The sequence below is a fragment of the Eutrigla gurnardus genome (assembly GCF_963514095.1).
Source record: "Eutrigla gurnardus genome assembly, chromosome: 16".
Taxonomy (NCBI): Eukaryota; Metazoa; Chordata; class Actinopteri; order Perciformes; family Triglidae; genus Eutrigla; species Eutrigla gurnardus.
Window position 1 is genome coordinate 16,515,621 of NC_139927.1, and position 16,484 is coordinate 16,532,104.

At 41.3% G+C, this 16,484-nt stretch overlaps 1 protein-coding gene across 3 annotated transcripts in view; it reads left to right on the forward strand.

Annotated features, from left to right (window-relative positions):
* Positions 1 to 12,579, forward strand: part of cdk19 (cyclin dependent kinase 19) — a 43,450-nt gene extending 30,871 nt beyond the window's left edge. Inside the window, exons 7-19 of one of the 3 annotated variants that reach the window (XM_084030655.1) lie at positions 987 to 1,130; positions 1,534 to 1,603; positions 1,711 to 1,783; positions 2,125 to 2,222; positions 2,438 to 2,516; positions 4,287 to 4,532; positions 7,185 to 8,475; positions 9,300 to 9,359; positions 10,146 to 10,237; positions 10,380 to 10,418; positions 10,745 to 10,900; positions 11,118 to 11,210; positions 11,780 to 12,579. In XM_084030655.1, coding sequence (XP_083886781.1) covers positions 987 to 1,130; positions 1,534 to 1,603; positions 1,711 to 1,783; positions 2,125 to 2,222; positions 2,438 to 2,516; positions 4,287 to 4,532; positions 7,185 to 7,310 — 836 coding nt within the window. In that variant the 3' untranslated portion in view covers positions 7,311 to 8,475; positions 9,300 to 9,359; positions 10,146 to 10,237; ... (2 more) ...; positions 11,118 to 11,210; positions 11,780 to 12,579. Of the gene's footprint in view, positions 1 to 986; positions 1,131 to 1,533; positions 1,604 to 1,710; positions 1,784 to 2,124; positions 2,223 to 2,437; positions 2,517 to 4,286; positions 4,533 to 7,184; positions 9,360 to 10,145; positions 10,238 to 10,379; positions 10,419 to 10,744; positions 10,901 to 11,117; positions 11,211 to 11,779 lie in introns of all 3 variants that reach the window. The other 2 variants (XM_084030656.1, XM_084030654.1) reach the window with 2 other exon arrangements.
* Positions 12,580 to 16,484: the final 3,905 nt, after the last annotated feature.

Sequence of the window (16,484 nt, forward strand, 5' to 3'; positions counted from 1 at the left end):
ATTTGTGTTATGGGAAGGAGGTGGGGCTCCATGTAGACACCGACAATGTTTCCTCCATCATGGCTGAAATAACCAGTATTGCTGCTTCGTACAGATACGCCGGGAAACAAAACACCATCCTGTCTGGGTTCATAACATCAACCTCTCCAACTTTTCAAATATTTTATGTTTGAATGGAGTTTGGTTAATCGGGGGTAGGCTATGCTAACATTGTAGCTGCTCCATAAACACTTAATAACGTCATCTAGACATGAATATTTGTCTATATTCGTACCATAGTCTCTGGTTTCTCCACATAGTTTGGTTCGGTCTCTGTACTAATGTGAGGTTCTATCGTAGATCTCTGGCCGAATGCTTTTTTTCTGATGCATAATTTCCAATATATCGCCATGTATGACCCCCGCGGTCTGTCACTGTCAGTAGGAACATGTTTTCCTTTCTTTGAAGGTCTGAGCGCCCATGTGATCTATGGTGTCGGTATCGGTATGAAGCAGGTGTGTGCACAAGTCTATATTTATCATTCCTGGAACTTGTGTTTGTGATTATCTCAAACACAGTGTTGCTTTATCGTCCATGGAGCTGTACCACACTATACTACTAGACATCACACATTTGAGTTCAAGCACTCTAGTTTCTTGATTTGGGAGAGAGTTGTTCATGTTTGCCAATGTTTTTGGGCTGAAATAACATGTGAATTTTGAAAATTGGGTGTTGAGTCCCATTAAATATTCTTGATCCGTCCCTTTTAAGATTAGTTGACGAATCTAATTTTACTTTATCATTGTATGTCAAATAACCTGAACCTACTTGTTTTACTATGAAAAAGTGTTCTCAATCTGCTTCCTAAAACCGTAAAAAGCTTCAACATAAAGCTCATCTTCCAACAGACTTGAAAAGACTAACTGGCATCCATCTGTGTGTGTGTGTCTGTGTGTGTGTGTGTGTCTGTGTGTGTGTGTGTGTGTGTGTGTGTGTACATGAACCAGATATTTGGGCGATTGGCTGCATCTTTGCGGAGCTCCTAACGTCCGAGCCCATCTTTCACTGTCGCCAGGAAGACATCAAGACCAGCAACCCGTTCCATCACGACCAGCTGGACAGGATATTCAGCGTCATGGGTTTCCCTGCAGGTCTGCACAGTACACAACCACAACCACACACTGGAGGTGTCAACCACTGCTTACTGTCCTCATCACACTTGTCATTAGATACGGTCACATATGATTTTCAAGTGCTACACATTATGTCAAGTGAACTGCAGAGAAAGTTTCACAGTTCTGTCGCGTGTTTGCTTAAAGGTGCGTGTAATTATATGTAAATATATTGTGTTTATATTGCCTCATTGGCAATGTTTACTTTGTTCACTTTGTGTGTCAGTATCAGTGATGCAGTAAAAGTATTTGTTTCTTCACTAAATGTAGGAGGATTTCCTTATTTTCTCATTATTATCAGTATGACCTTTTTGAATGATTTCAGCTCGACTAATTGTGACATTTCATTCCCGTGTGTAACACTTTATACTTTACTCCCCAGATAAGGACTGGGAAGACATCAGGAAGATGCCGGAGTACCCAACGCTGCAGAAAGACTTCAGGAGGACAACGTGAGTGGATGCTGGGATCATCTGACTATGATCAGAAACTCACAGACCAATAAACAAAATATGAAAAACAGTCTCAGTTTTAAGTGTTGTGTTTTCTCTTCGAACAGGTATGCAAACAGCAGCTTGATCAAATACATGGAGAAGCATAAAGTGAAGCCAGACAGCAAAGTCTTTCTGTTGGTAGGTACAGACCCTAGATCATCGGCACGGTGGGGAAAGTGTTCTTTGGGGGAAAACATTTTGGAAATCTTGTCTGGTCCTTTGGAACTTTGCATATTGTTTTGAAGTGAGTTATGACCAACGACCCTGCAGTATGTGAGAGGGTGTGTTATAGTTTGCAGGGTAGAAACCTATTAAGACATCTAAACAGGCAAATGCAATCAGGCGTTTCGGCGATCAGCGCAGGCAGTGTCACTTGAACAAAAAAGAGATGTTGTTTTTGTTGTTCAAGAGTTCTGCAGACACACAACTATAAGAACATGGCTGCCTTGCACCACTGTTTTAATCCTCTCTGCTTTCAGCTCCAGAAACTCCTCACCATGGACCCCACCAAAAGAATCACATCAGAGCAGGCGCTGCAGGACGCGTACTTCCTGGAGGATCCATTACCGACAACTGAGTGAGCCGTAGTAAACTTTTACAAGATGCCTTCCTTTGTCTTGATTCAGAAAAACAGGCCCACAGTCTTATAAGTGTGAGGAATCTTTCTCTTAAAACGTTAAACCAACCTTCCTGTTTTAAATCCTGTGTTTTTGGGTAAGTATGGTGGAATCAGAGCGGTAACATTACGCTAACGCAGAAAGATTATCACTGATTCTCTGTGATTTCCTCTAGTGTGTTTGCCGGGTGTCAGATCCCCTACCCGAAACGAGAATTTCTCAATGAAGACGAGCCAGAGGAGAAAACAGAAAAGGTAACTATCCAGCTCTGCTGAAAACAAGCCACGGCATGACAATCATCTTGACACGTGGGCCAAATTAACTTTAATTACATCCGAAATATGCTTTGAGGATCAGGACACACACACCTCACCCTTTTAAAAATAGTTTCAAACTCTACTTTGACTCGATGAGAAAGTAGAGTGATTTATAATCAATATTGCTGCACAATGTTATGTTACGATATTGCCCATTCTTTTAAGCTGGTGTAGGCAGGTCGGCTGTGGTTAGCAGGAAGCGAAACTATCAGCAACTTTTTCTCTTCATCTTTGTCAGTGTTGTAGTTTGCTAGAGCCTCCAATAACAGTATGCCACCTCAAAGGGCCACACGTTTGCAAAGAAAGTAGAAAAGTAGTTCTCATAGAGCTATATGCAACCTGTGTGTTACTCCTTTATGATACCTCATTAGCCGCTAAGTTGCATTTTTCAATGGAAGCCTGTGGAATGTAGAGAGATTGTATTGCTGTCCAGAGAGAATAATGACGGAGGAAGAAACACACACGCTGGACAAACACGAGCAGCTGATTCGAGCCTCGCAGCAGAGCGGCAGTCAGACAGGTAAACGGTGCAGCGCTCGCTGTCATTTTAACCACATGACACTCCAAAATACAACATTTGCATGTGATGCAATAGAGTTAACGAAGGATTTGTTCTGCAGCTCACAGTCTCCCCCCTGTACTATTTTGTATTGTGAATAATGATACATTCATAAGCATTGGGAGGTGGGACTTATCCAACCTAGAGTTTACTAGCTTGTCGAATGTAAACAGAACACATGGACGACCGCAGCGCTAAGCTGATATTTGCTTTATTTTTGAAGCGCCATTTTGTCTCTTATATGCAAAACAAGTTGTGTTAAAATTGCAGTGTGTAATACAACCCTACACGCAGAAAAGTAAAGCTTACAGCCTATTCGTTGAAGTCTTACCTGTCAGGATGTGTATCTCCATGGGCGCCTCCATTGTTCTCCGACTGAACCTCGGTGAGGTCGGGTACATCCATCTGCCCCGAATTCGCTAGTAGGAGGTTCGACTTCGTCAGGCATTCCAGTGCACTTTTCTTAGTTGGAGGTCTGAAACGTGGGACTTCCAATGTCACTGGAACGCACCATAAGTCACTCTGTGACTTAGCCAGCGGTACGGACAAGCAGAAGCATGAAGCAACAATGTGCAGCAGGATTTGAGCCCCAGTGATGGAATGTATGGATATGTTTACTCAAGTACTCGAGGAAGTATACTTTGGTGGTACTTTATTTGAATATCTTATGCTACTGTTAACTTCTTCTTCACCACTACTCTCTGAGGGAAATGTTGTACTATTTCTTTTAATGCACTGCATTTATTTGGTAGCTTTAGGTACTTTTCACATTAAAATACAAGAATACAGAATTTTCATTTGAATGAAATCGTCTTGTGACCACCTTCTTGAAGGGACTATCCAAACACCTGTATACATTCACAAGGATTAAAAAGTAGGTATGTTTGTCCTTCTGACCAGAAATGTGCGCTTTTCTTTTTATTATCAGATAATATTAAGTTATGCATTTCAGTCAGCTCAGTGGCAAAGCAGACAAGAAAAGCCAACAGAAAGAAACTGGAGCAAACAGAAAGTAGATTAACAAGACTATTAACAAGCAAGTTACTAAACTGATTTCACACACATTTTAGTTTTTTTGTACTCCGTTCCCTACAGCCAAACTCTTAATGGCTTTAGCTGAACCTTGATCCTTGGCTATGTGTGTCCAGAACCAGACCCAGCAGCACCAGCAGACGGCGGCTCAGACTCAGGCCCAGAACCAGCAGCAGACGGCAACCCAGCAGGCCCCCTCCCAGCAGAGCTTGGGCCAAACCAACGGCACTGCCGGGGCCACAGGAGCCACATCCGGAGGGGGTTTACAACACGGCCAGGACCAGGGGCCCCCCAACAAGAAACCTCGGATCGGGCCCTCTGGGGCCTCCTCAGGCACTGGAGTGTTACAGTCAGAGTACCAGGTTAGTGGGATTCCTACTCCAGAAGGAAGTTGTTGGCTGATATTTCTCACATAAAAAGTGCCTAATATATTTTATTCCTCTGTGCCATAGAGCTCCATTGTCGTCTATAAACTATTTAAAACACATCAGTGAGCCATTCTATGCCTATTCATTTCTATTTAATTGTCCAGAAAATGTTAAGCCAACATATGAAATGACACAAAAAAAGAAGCAGTGTATTTCCATCAACTGGTTTAGATCGAATAAATTAAGCTTCAGCGTAGTTTGGTTTAAGCCTCAAGTTTGGTTTGATTTTTTGCAACCAGTGAAACGAAGTGACCATATTTGGACTGTGGAGGAGCGACGGGTGGATGTGATGACCTGGATCCATCTGGATTCTGGTGTGAAGCTGTTAACAAAGTTAGCTTCATTATTCCAGGTCAACTTTACAGATGTTACAGTGTTAAAGTCATCTTAGTAGCTAACTGCGGTGGTAGCGACCTGTCAATCACAAGGTAGCCCCGCCCTAAAGCATCCCCTGCTTTATGGTCTATTTGAATCTAAACAGACCATAATTTACCAAATAACCATCATGTTGGATTGAAGAAGATTTAAACCATAAACTCATGTTTACAATGTTTACTGAGATAATGAGTCAAGTGAGAAGTAGGGTCATTTTATCATAGATTTCCATACAATCAGACTTCTTTTTGCAACCAGAGGAGTCGCCCCCTGATGGCCAGTAGAGAGGATGACAGTTCAAGGCATCATTGGTGTCACTTTTCAGGACTGGAATTTTCTGCCTGGAGAAAAAGCATTTGAAAGATGTCACCTTGCATGCTCTCATGATAATGCCAAGTGCTACATGCTGCTTAGTGAAGTTATAGATACACGTTTTGTCCTCAGGTCATAGCCTGCCAATGCTTGAGGCCTTTACAGATGTTAAGGAATGTCAGCAGTGTTATCTACGTCATGTGTGTATGTGATAGCAAATCACTACAGTGCCTGGCTGCGAGCTTCTGTTTCCTACTTGATTGTATCTGTGGCTCTTATCACGGGAGATTTCTGCATGGTGGAGAGAGTGTGGAAAAGAGCCGGATGGCCTGTGTCTGTGACTGTTGCCACACGAGGGCGCTGCTGTCAGGTGTACGTATATGACAGATATAGATGTATATATAGCAGTGGCTGAGGCTGCATGAGAGACAGCTGGTCGGCTCTCAGCACATGTATAAATAAACCGGTGGAGTGGGCTGAAATACCAGGAGGTTGGCTAGCTGTACAACAGCGCCGTCACCCTCAGCGACCTCCTTTTCCCCTCATCGATTCCCTGTGCCACAGGCTATCCCACCATGCACCACTCCCCAATCATTCTCCCAGATGCAGTGTTGCCCATGTGACCCTTACTGAGTAGTGCATGTAATGAGTTCAGCTGAGGTCTCAGCTTCTTATCACCTTGCGACTCAACTGATTTTAGATGTCCAGATTTACACTTCTCTCTCCATGCTGGTAAAATGTTGGTCGTGACATGATTTAATGCATGTCTGTAATGCATTAAAAAACATAGTTATAATGCATTATAATCTGCTTATACCCCTAATATTTATGGGATGGGTGGGATATAATATAAGCAACCAAAGCTGACCAATTCAAAGGTGAAGTGCCTTAAACTTGCATTCTCTGTGATGGCCATCAGGGGGCGACTCCTCTGGTTTCAAAAATAAATCTGATTACATGGAAGTCTATGACAAAATTAACCTACTTCTCTCATGATTTATTATCTCAGTAAACATCGTAAACATGAGTTTATGGTCTCAATCTCTAGTTATAGACCAGAAAGCAGGGGATGCTTTAGGGGCAGGACTACCGTGTGATTGACAGGTCGCTACCAATGCAGTTAGCTACTAAGATGAATTTAACACTTAGCTGTAAAGTTGACCTTGAATTATGAAGCTAACTTTGTTCACAGCTTCACACCAGAATGCAGATGGATCCAGATCCAGTAAGGTTGCTGCTCGGGTGCCGCTCTGTTGCTTGTGTTCATCAGATCCACCCGTCGCTCCTCTACAGTCCAAATATGGTCACTTCCTTCACTGGTTGCAAAAAATCAAAGATGGTGACGGCCACAAACCAATGGGTGACGTCACCATGACTACGTCCACTTCCTATATACAGCCTATGGGCCAAACAACAGCATACAAACCTGGTGTAGGATGCGCAGCGACACACGTACCCACTAATGGAATAAACATAAATCCACCTTCAGTCTGGGTGAAGCTCTAAAAACACGTAACTTTTTATGTTGTGATGCAGGATATTGGTTAAAGATATTTTCTAAACTAATTGAATTTACAGTGTTACAAATGGAGTCTTGTTGAAGAGAGAGAGAGAGAGAGAGTGTGTAGATAAGTTTCAGTTCCCCTTCAGTAATGGCTGACAGACATCAACGTGAAGCAGGCAAATATTCTAAATATAGTGTATACTTAAAGTGATATTGATTGATTTTTTTGCTCCTGCTCCACAGCAGTACATTGCTTTGCTCCAGTGTAGTAACCGCAGGTTATGCAACTCCTCTTCAAAACTATCCCTTTAACACACATCACATCATTAGCTAGCAGGGCTCCGTGATAAAGTTTCATCATTGCTGAGTTTCCTCTCCCTCCGTCTTGCCGTCAGCACTCCGGCTCCCGCCTTGGTTACCAAAGCAGCGTCCAAGGTTCCACCCAGCCCCAGAGCACCATGGGATACTCGTCATCATCCCAGCAGAGCTCCCAGTACTCCCACCAGACCCACCGTTACTGAGGCTCCCAGTCGCTCCTGAACCAGCAGAGGAGTCTGCTCCTTCCTCCAGCCTTCGTCAACCTCAGCAGTACCCCCACGGCTCCCGCCGTCCTGCTCGGACCTCCCTCTGTGCATCACTCATTCGGATCTTCCCTCACCTTTGACCTCCGTCCTGCCAGCCTTCACCGACACTGTAACATGAAGGCAAAAACACATAGGAGCCGCCGGGCTGGTGGGAATAATGTAAGATAGATGCAAAGGCGTCATACGAACCATGGCACTGACAAACACAACGTTCCTCACCTGGAAGAATCACAGCTGAGTCCATATATGTACATTATATAGCACCTTTTCCTATTTGATTTCTTTTTCTCCTATTCTATTTGCTTACTTTGCCTATAGCCGATGTCATTGTAAATATCGCTACATGCGGAAGTGATCAGACGAGAAGAAATACGGGAGGAAAAGCCCTTACTGTCATCTCGAGTGTAATAGTACCCCGGATAAGCAAAGGAAGAGTTGGACATTACCCAGTCCTGTTAATACGAAAATACAGTCACATGTTTCTACACAGGAGGACATTAAAATAAAAATCAGCACTTTAGCTGATGCAATTGCAGGGAAATATTAAATGCGCAATTTAACTTAATCTTCTTATAGGGTTCCTATATTTAGACTAGAATCCAAGGCTAGGTTTGGATTTGGGAAAGCAAGAAAATACGTTTTTACAATCTGACCGGCCGACCTTCGTTTCCTCTGCCGACGCCTTTTTAAGGAGGTTCAACGCCTCTCCTTTGTGGCCGGCAGCTCCGGACGGTTTTCTTGTTGTTTTGGCGGCTGCCGGTGGACACTTGGCTCTGACTCATCTTGTCGTGGACCCTCAACACTTTCAAGGTTTCTGAACACGTGCGTAAACGTACAGGGCAGCTAACAGTACGCCCCCCATGTGCTTCTTGAGACTGTTACTGCCTGATGTCAGATTGTTTTTTTAAGGTTTTAATGTTATCATTGAGTGTGTGTGTGTGTGTGTGTGTGTGTGTGTGTACAGTATGCTTTTTATGCATGGAGTTTACCCTTTGCATCTGCAAAGAGCTGGAACAAATGTGGGGCAAGTTTCCTCCTCTCGAGGCTCTTGAGGAGCACCGGGTGGACAGAACCGAGACCGGAGCCCGTTCAGAGACAGCAGGTGCGTTCCCTAATCACCCCCCCCGCCCTCCATGTGTCTGTTTTGTTTTTTAATTAACACATTAATCTGCGAGAGAACTTTTATAGGGTTCTGTGTACGACATTCAGAGCGTTGATGTAGCGTCAATCGGCTATCTGCTATGTAAAGATACAGTGGAGGAAGGAAGCGCTCCCTCTGTGTGTGTTGTAATCCGAGATTCTCTGTTCTTTGTTGTGGCAGTCCCAACGAGCGTGACGCATTGGGTAGCTAATGGCCGCAGCCCTATGCCACACGGCGCTCACATGGCGGTAAAGGCTGATAACGCCGCCCAGGGTGGCTGGAGGCTAAATTAGGAATCCGACTATGGCAAGGGCGTGACCCACCCTACTCTGCCTGTGATTGGCTTGTACTCATTAGCTGTGCCCAAATTCAGCGGCCGCATCGTCTACGGTGGCCACGTCCTTTGAAGACCGCCAAAGCTGAACCGAGCGGTCTCTGGAATGGTCTACAGAAGGTTTCCTGTTGGCCTCACCTCTGCTTCTCCCGTCGCCTAGCAACTACACTCAAAAAAAGAACTTTTTGGTGTTGTACAATATACTAGATTAGTTGGCATATATTCTACAGTATAATAATAAGTTTCACTTTGTACTAGAATTCCTTACGTAAAAATGTATATGTTTACATATTTTAATCATACAGTAAATTAACTATGTGGGAAAAGTAAATTTTACTACACAATTTCTCATACCGTTTACGTGTTTTATAATGACTGAACATAAATCGAAAAATGGTAAGTAAATTTTAATTAATCTAAACATGTATCCCGTTTGAAACAAACGACGCAGTTCAGAGCGACAGCGAGACGAGACGTTGACTGAGAGGAGAGGTGCTTCATGGCCGAACAAGTAAGTTATTGTCTGTCTACATTTGTGAAAATATATCGATATGTGTGTCTGAGAGAAGGACGGAGCCGTTTGCATAGCGCAATATGCGCGATTTACCAAGCCAACAGTGCTGCTGCCGGCTTTATGTTTGTGGCTAAACTTGAACATACTGAAATGAGTTTGAAACATGCTAAAGCTATATTAGCCGTCTGGTTGTTACGATACGGGACTCCCGGTAGCGAAGCGGGGTCCGGCACTTAATTCCTCCATGTCGCTGCTACAGTGCAAGTTCTCTACCGTCCCCTCACTCGTTCCACTTCTTCCCGTGGTAACCTGCCCCCCCCCCCCCTTTTTCTCCCTCTTTCCCTCTCGAGTTCGTCACGTCTTTTACGTATGCTTTTACGTATTGTCATCTGTGGAGGTTTTTTTTTTTTTTAAGTAACGAGTCTGTTTTTACGATGTAAGGAGTAGATGTTAATGTTTAGTATATTGTGGGTGTATAGGCCTACTAGGCCTTTAGTGGTGAAGTCCGCCTATATTGTCATGATCAATTAGCTGTAACTCACACAAGAAAAAGTGTATTTGCACAAAAATGTAGCTTCAAAACACCTAAGTACACCTTTTCACATTTGGCACTTTATTGTATATAGTTATTGTAATAGTTGGTATTGTACAGTAAACTAACCTTTAAAAAACACTCTACCTTCCACAGGATAATGTTTTGTTTTTTAATTTAATCCAGAGGAATGCTCAACTGTTTTATTAGAAATGTAACGTATGAATTTGTACTTTACATTTCTTTCACAGGAATCAAACAATAAAGCAGGGAATTCTATCATCACATGTGGAGGGTTACATAGGAAGAGTGACTGTTCATCGCAGACATATTAGTCTCACAGGCAAGTATAAATCTAAATATGCATGCTCTTATACTGCTGTTGTTATTTTACCCTACTCTTCACTATATAATCAAATATAAATATGGGACTAAATGTTTTCAATTTTGATTTAATAACACAAATTCTGTTTGTTCATTTACAGGTTGACCTTATACATGAAGGGAGCCAGTGGACAGTTGAGGTAGGGAGGAGGTCTAGAGAGGACAACAGGTTGACAGGTTTCAACTTTGTGTCAACAGGGAGAAACAGCAGGGCTGTTATGAGATGGGCATGGACACCAAAACGTTTAGAGCTCTTAACGCATTATAGATTGAAACATCTACACACCAGTCAAGGCCAGTCGCTACCTTGTTTATACTCAGATTGTCCTTGCTCATTTAGAGGTTGTGTTCTAAGTTAAAATTAAAAGCCAAATCGAGCCTTCATTTTTGTTCATCATTATTACAGTGCTACCTTGTGTATTGCACCATTGGGCTCAGTTCCTATTGTTGATTTTTGTCCATTCAGATCAAGGCAGAATTCAGAAGAATCATGAAGATTCCCCTTGAGCAGACGTTCATGTACAAGTTCGACTACTACACACCAAAACTTATCAGCTTGATGAAAGCCAGGGGTGGTGGCCTTGGGATCAAGCTGAGGCCGTTTTTGGACAGACTGAGTCAGGTGTGTTTGTTCTAAATTGTGCTTATTCACACTGTATACTGCTCCATGCAATTAGAGCACCAACTCCTACACTTTGTTGCTTCCATGTTCTTCCACACTCCATGATTCCACAAATGGGTCTTGCTTTGGACTCAAGTCACTGTTTGTTGCAGATTTATGCAGTTCATTGTGCATGAATAAGAGGTTCAGTACTGACAATATATTCATCTGTTTACAGAACCAAAACATTGAAATGAGACGTGAAGCTATTATCCGCAGCCTTATCCTTTACCTTGGTGAAAAAGGGGAGGCTCTTTTTGAAGACTGCCCGGTAAGCATGTTTTTGTTGTTTTTTATTGTAAAGTTTGTGTAATATTTCATTAGCTGTTGGTTAACAAGATTAAACAGTTCAACTGATTCACTTTGCCTTTTCTTAGTAATAAGGTTCCAAATTTTAACTCAAAAGTAAGAGAAATGAAAAAAAGATGGTGTGATGGACCAAATAGTACACTGAAATAACCACAGGAAAGAAGAGACTGTTAGGAACTGGTACAAACCTATTGTTATGACCCACCCAAATTATCTGACACACCTGTCAAAGGGAACACAACATGATTTACTCTACCTGGCGAGCAGAAGGGGGGCATGTAACATTCTTCTGGGGTTACAAAGTCACTGGGTTTCTAGGCACAGCAAATTTGTGGAATGTAGCCATCTTGTGCCATCAGGTTTCACACAATTTAATTTACTCAGTTTAATGTAAACTGAGCAGTTCTTTTATCATGGAAGTTAACATGCAATTCTTTCTCCTCTCTTCAAACAATTAAAGTAATTCTATTTTTTTAAATGCATGTATATGTAAGTAGCATTATCTAATTTCTTTTTGTACATTGTATACAGGAGGACAGCCGCAGTGATGCAACTCAACACACTATGAAGATCATGGTTGTCCATGGCACTGATGGAGAAGATCCTGTTGATGTATCCATCCTCCTTGAAGGCAAGGAGATGTTGGCGGGATGCGGCAGCACTGCCAAAGCTTGCACACTGCTTATGGGGCTTATTTACGCCCTGAACCTTGCATACCCTCCAGCATTGCGCTACACATTTGAGGTTTTTCAAAAACTTTTTCTTGAACTGGATGGGATTAAGCTGTCTCCAAAAGTACAGAGTTTTAAGACGAAGTTGCTGTCTTAAATGCACACAGACTGGCAATGTTCACCAGCCTGTTTTCACATGGACGTTCTGCTTGCCTTACTGTACAAGAATTGCTGCAACTTTGTTCAGTGTTGACCAAAAAACTTACACTTGACAAAAATAGGAATGTTTATCCTGCTTGTACCCTCTTTGCTCTTTGCCTCTGAGTTCAATTTAATCCAGGCTGTTTTGTATCACGTAAGGCACCTGTTCTGTCAGTTGATTGCAGATTATTGATTAAAAAAAAGTAATGTTTTATTCTTTAAAATGCAGTGATTTAGTTTAATTTAGTGAAGTGTGATTTTCTTCACACTGAATTTTTAGTTAAGAAAAACTGCTACAGCTCCAATCATACATCATGAAGATGTCACCCTGAGGTTCAGCACCCAAAGTTGATGTGACAGTTTTGTCTGGTAGCTTGAAAATGTGTGTCTTTTGACAGTGATATGTTGTCACTAATGATACCTACCTGTGTGTTGACAAAATAAATAGGTTGAATTGCATTGTGGCTGTGATTTGTGATCTATGAAGATTAATTAACATTTATCAATAGAAGATTAACAAAATGTACATAATTATAATAAGTAATAATAACATACAATTAAGTAATTGAAAATGAAAAATGTCTAATAAAATCTACTTAGTTATTTCATTCAGATTTACTTAATAATTTCATAACATTGACGTTATTGTCTGTTCAAAAGTTAATTCGACTTTACTTAATTAGTTTAGATAAATATTATTTATGCATAAACATAATTAAGTAACATTTACTTAATATTTCCATGGATATTAAGTCTAGAATTAAGTACATTATACTTGATACTTGATAGTGAGATTTACTTAATCATGCGACAGTAAAAGTTACTTAGTTAGTGTTAGTGCAAATTGTTACGAGGATTTTATTAAGTAAATTCAACAAGTTATTTTTTTGAGTGTAGCTGCGTTTGACAATACAGAGCATTGAAGAGGAAACCAACATCATCTTTTATTATTTTTATTTCATATGATGGAGGATGTGCTTCATGATATATTTCAGCCTGAGAGAGTTTGTTCTGCCACATCTCCTGCTGCTGACCTGCTCGTAGTCGCCGAGTTGATTAAAATCCAGTCGTCATGAGCAACGAATCTTGGGAGTTGGGCCGTGAAGGATCCGTCAGTTGGATTCTCTGAATCTCGGAAAGGATGGCCTAGCCGGCTGCTAGTCGCCAGCTCAGCCATCTCCATGTTGAGAGCTGTGTGGAGGCAATGCCCGCTCAGACTCTGGATCCTAGACGTGCTCTGAATGTCGTCCATAGAGCCTTTAGTGGTGAAATGTAACTACGGACACTTACTCAAGTACTGTCCTTAAAAGGAACATATTCTCTATTTTAATGCATGTCTGTATGTTAAACATGAATTTACAGCTGGTTGGCTGAGTTTAGCATAATGACTGGAATCAGAGGGAGCCAGACTAGCTGTTTGCCCATTTCCAGTATTTTTGCTAAGATTACCGGTATTTTATGCTACTTCTACTCCACTGCATTTATCTAAGAGATTGAATTACATGTTACTTTACAAATGAATACAAATTACATTTTACAAATATCTCCCCATCTAATTATTTTAAGCTATAATTGACTCCTAAAAATCTGATAAAATCCACAAATCGTTGTTTTCAAAGTAAGTCAATTTATATATTATATAATATACTTATATTGAAATACTATTTTCCAACATTGTGCTTGAAGAAAACCTGGTTTGTAGGAGCTAATAAACCAGAATCGTATTTTCAAGTTGTTCTACTGTTAGAAATTGCAGACAGTATATGAAGCTCCACTCCAAAAAGCAAAATGCTGCTTACACATTACACAATACATTACTACTTTCATTGTACAGTACTTTAATACTTTAAAGTACATTTAGCTGAAAATTCTTCACTTGGATTTAATGAGAGAATTTTACTTGCAAAGAGTAGTTTTGTATTGTTATATAGTTAAGCCTCCCCCCTCCCCATCAACCACCACTGCCACAACTTGCTCCACCCTCACTGGTCCTGCTTGGTCACATGACCGGCCATGTGCAGGTTGTATTAAGGAATGCACCCAATGACTCCACTGTAACTACGGTATAACTGCTCCAGAGTACACACTGCAGGATTGGGAGGTTGGGTGGGGGGGGGGGATGTTTGGCCTGCAGTAGGAAAAGGTATCACTGACACCTTGTGGCTGAAAAGAGAAACTGCAAATTCACCAGAACGAACAAGATGTAGGTGTTGTAGTATAAAAATGATATCATGAAAGTAGCGTCCTGCTTTGCTCCCAGTACAACAATGCAGATAAGTATTTCGTGCACTGGTGTGTCTGTTGCCTCAGATTCGGATCTTGAGCCCTCCAGTGGCTCCTTGTGAGCCCCGCTGTCCCGTACTGGGTCTTTCTCTGCAGCCGTTGGTGGACTTTGGTCCATGTGACGGGCTTGGGCTCACTTCCATCCACATTGTGTCAGTATTTGATCTGGAGCTTAGGAAAAAAAAGTGTATTGCACAAATATAAATTGTAATTGATAGTTGATTCTTAATCATTTCAGTGTTTGGTTGACAAAAGTGTGGACAGATCGGGTACTTATATTTTACACACATTCTGCTTTAATTGATCTTTTGGCGCCCGAGCTGCGGACACAAACAAACACAAAGTCTTAATCTCCTGTAGTTCATCACGTACTGAGGATCCTTGGTCAGTGGCCTGACGCTCCAAACTGTGACCCTCCACGTACCTCGCTAGTGTGGCTTTGGGACGTTTCCCTGCGTTACATGTGCACAGTTTCTGCTTGTTACAACCATAGTTTCGATATAAACTTCCAATAGGAGTATTTAGATTTTAGGTGTACTTAGTTTTAAGGTTTATTTAGTTTCTAGGACGGCGCCATCCATCCAGTTTTATGTTGTAAAAATCATTTATTTATAACCAGATCAGGCCACTGACCAAGCAGCGGTGAGAACAGGTTGACAGTTTTTTTTCACTGAAAACAGCTTCCTACGTCCTCGGGCTGAAACAATGAGCTAAAAGAGGCCAAAATGGTCAGTAGATCTGAGGGGGAACTAAGCCCTCTGGTATTACAGCCATTTGATCAGTCGTTAATAAAAACATGTATTGATGAGTGCAGCTTTAAAGGCAAAACTTCATGTAAATATAAAGTATAAATAACGTAAAGCATTTTGCCCGTGAGCTCTCTTCGCAGTGCTTCAGTTGTTCGGTCCATCTTGTCCACTCTGGAGACGCATGTGTGCTCACTTTTATGTGACGGGGATCCAAACCAGCAGCTATTCAAAGGTTTTCTCCTCCCTTTTGAAGTGTTCAAGTCAACACGAGCAGCGACGAGGAAGACGCTTTCTCTCTGCTCACAAACGAGGTGTCACAAGTATTATTGAACAAATCACTGTCAAACAACTCCTATGCAAAAAACTAAAGGAAAAAAAATGAAGAAATCCCAGAATAAAGCTTTCACTGAGGTTGCTTAGGTTTTGCAGTTGACAGGCTTTATCTGATGGGTGACGTGTTTTCATTCCTTGTGTAATACTGAAGTACAGTGCAGCGCTCACTTATGTCCTTTTTGTTCACAGCATTTTAAAATGTACTCTAAATGAACTATTGTAAAGAAATGCATTTATATATACATACATACCGTACATACATACCGTACATATATATATGGATAGTATACAATTCTATTTATTATTTCCATACATCTATGAATAATACGCATTTCTTAACTTCCCTCTGCCTTAACTATAGTAGCTGTGGAAAGGGACCTCTGTGGACAAACCAGGCATCACTAGACCACATTTCTTCTCTCTGTGCTCACACAAAGTCGTGTCTAGTTACTGAATGTGTTAACGCCGCCTCAGCGTATACGGTGGAATGTCATCACCGTGTGTTTGTTGGTTGGTTTGTTTGTTTTTATACCAGGAATGATAAATAATCCACTTTTTTATTTGTGTGGATGGTGCCTTTTTTCCATTTACTTTCATCTAAATATATCATGGGAATTTGTTCAGGTTTTTTTATTTTTTTTATTTCATGTATCAACGTCCTCATCTCTCCTCATTACTATGTAGCATATTGTTATTTACCCAATGCGGAAGCTAGCAGCTAAATATCTTTATTTTATTCCTGCTCGCCGCGTCGCACCTGTAAAGACTGCAAACAGCCCTGGCGGAGGATCAGCTCTTGTTTTATATAGATGATATTGTCCTCACCCTTGCTGTACATGAAACGCTGTACATAAAAAAAAAAAACACATTTTAAGAATTTCTCACTGAGATATTGATACAATAATTGTCTTTTAATGCACTGTTGTTGCTCAAACATTTTAGTGGTAAATAAAAAGTATTTAATGTTTGTTTTTTTCATGTCTTGCTTCACTAAAGAGT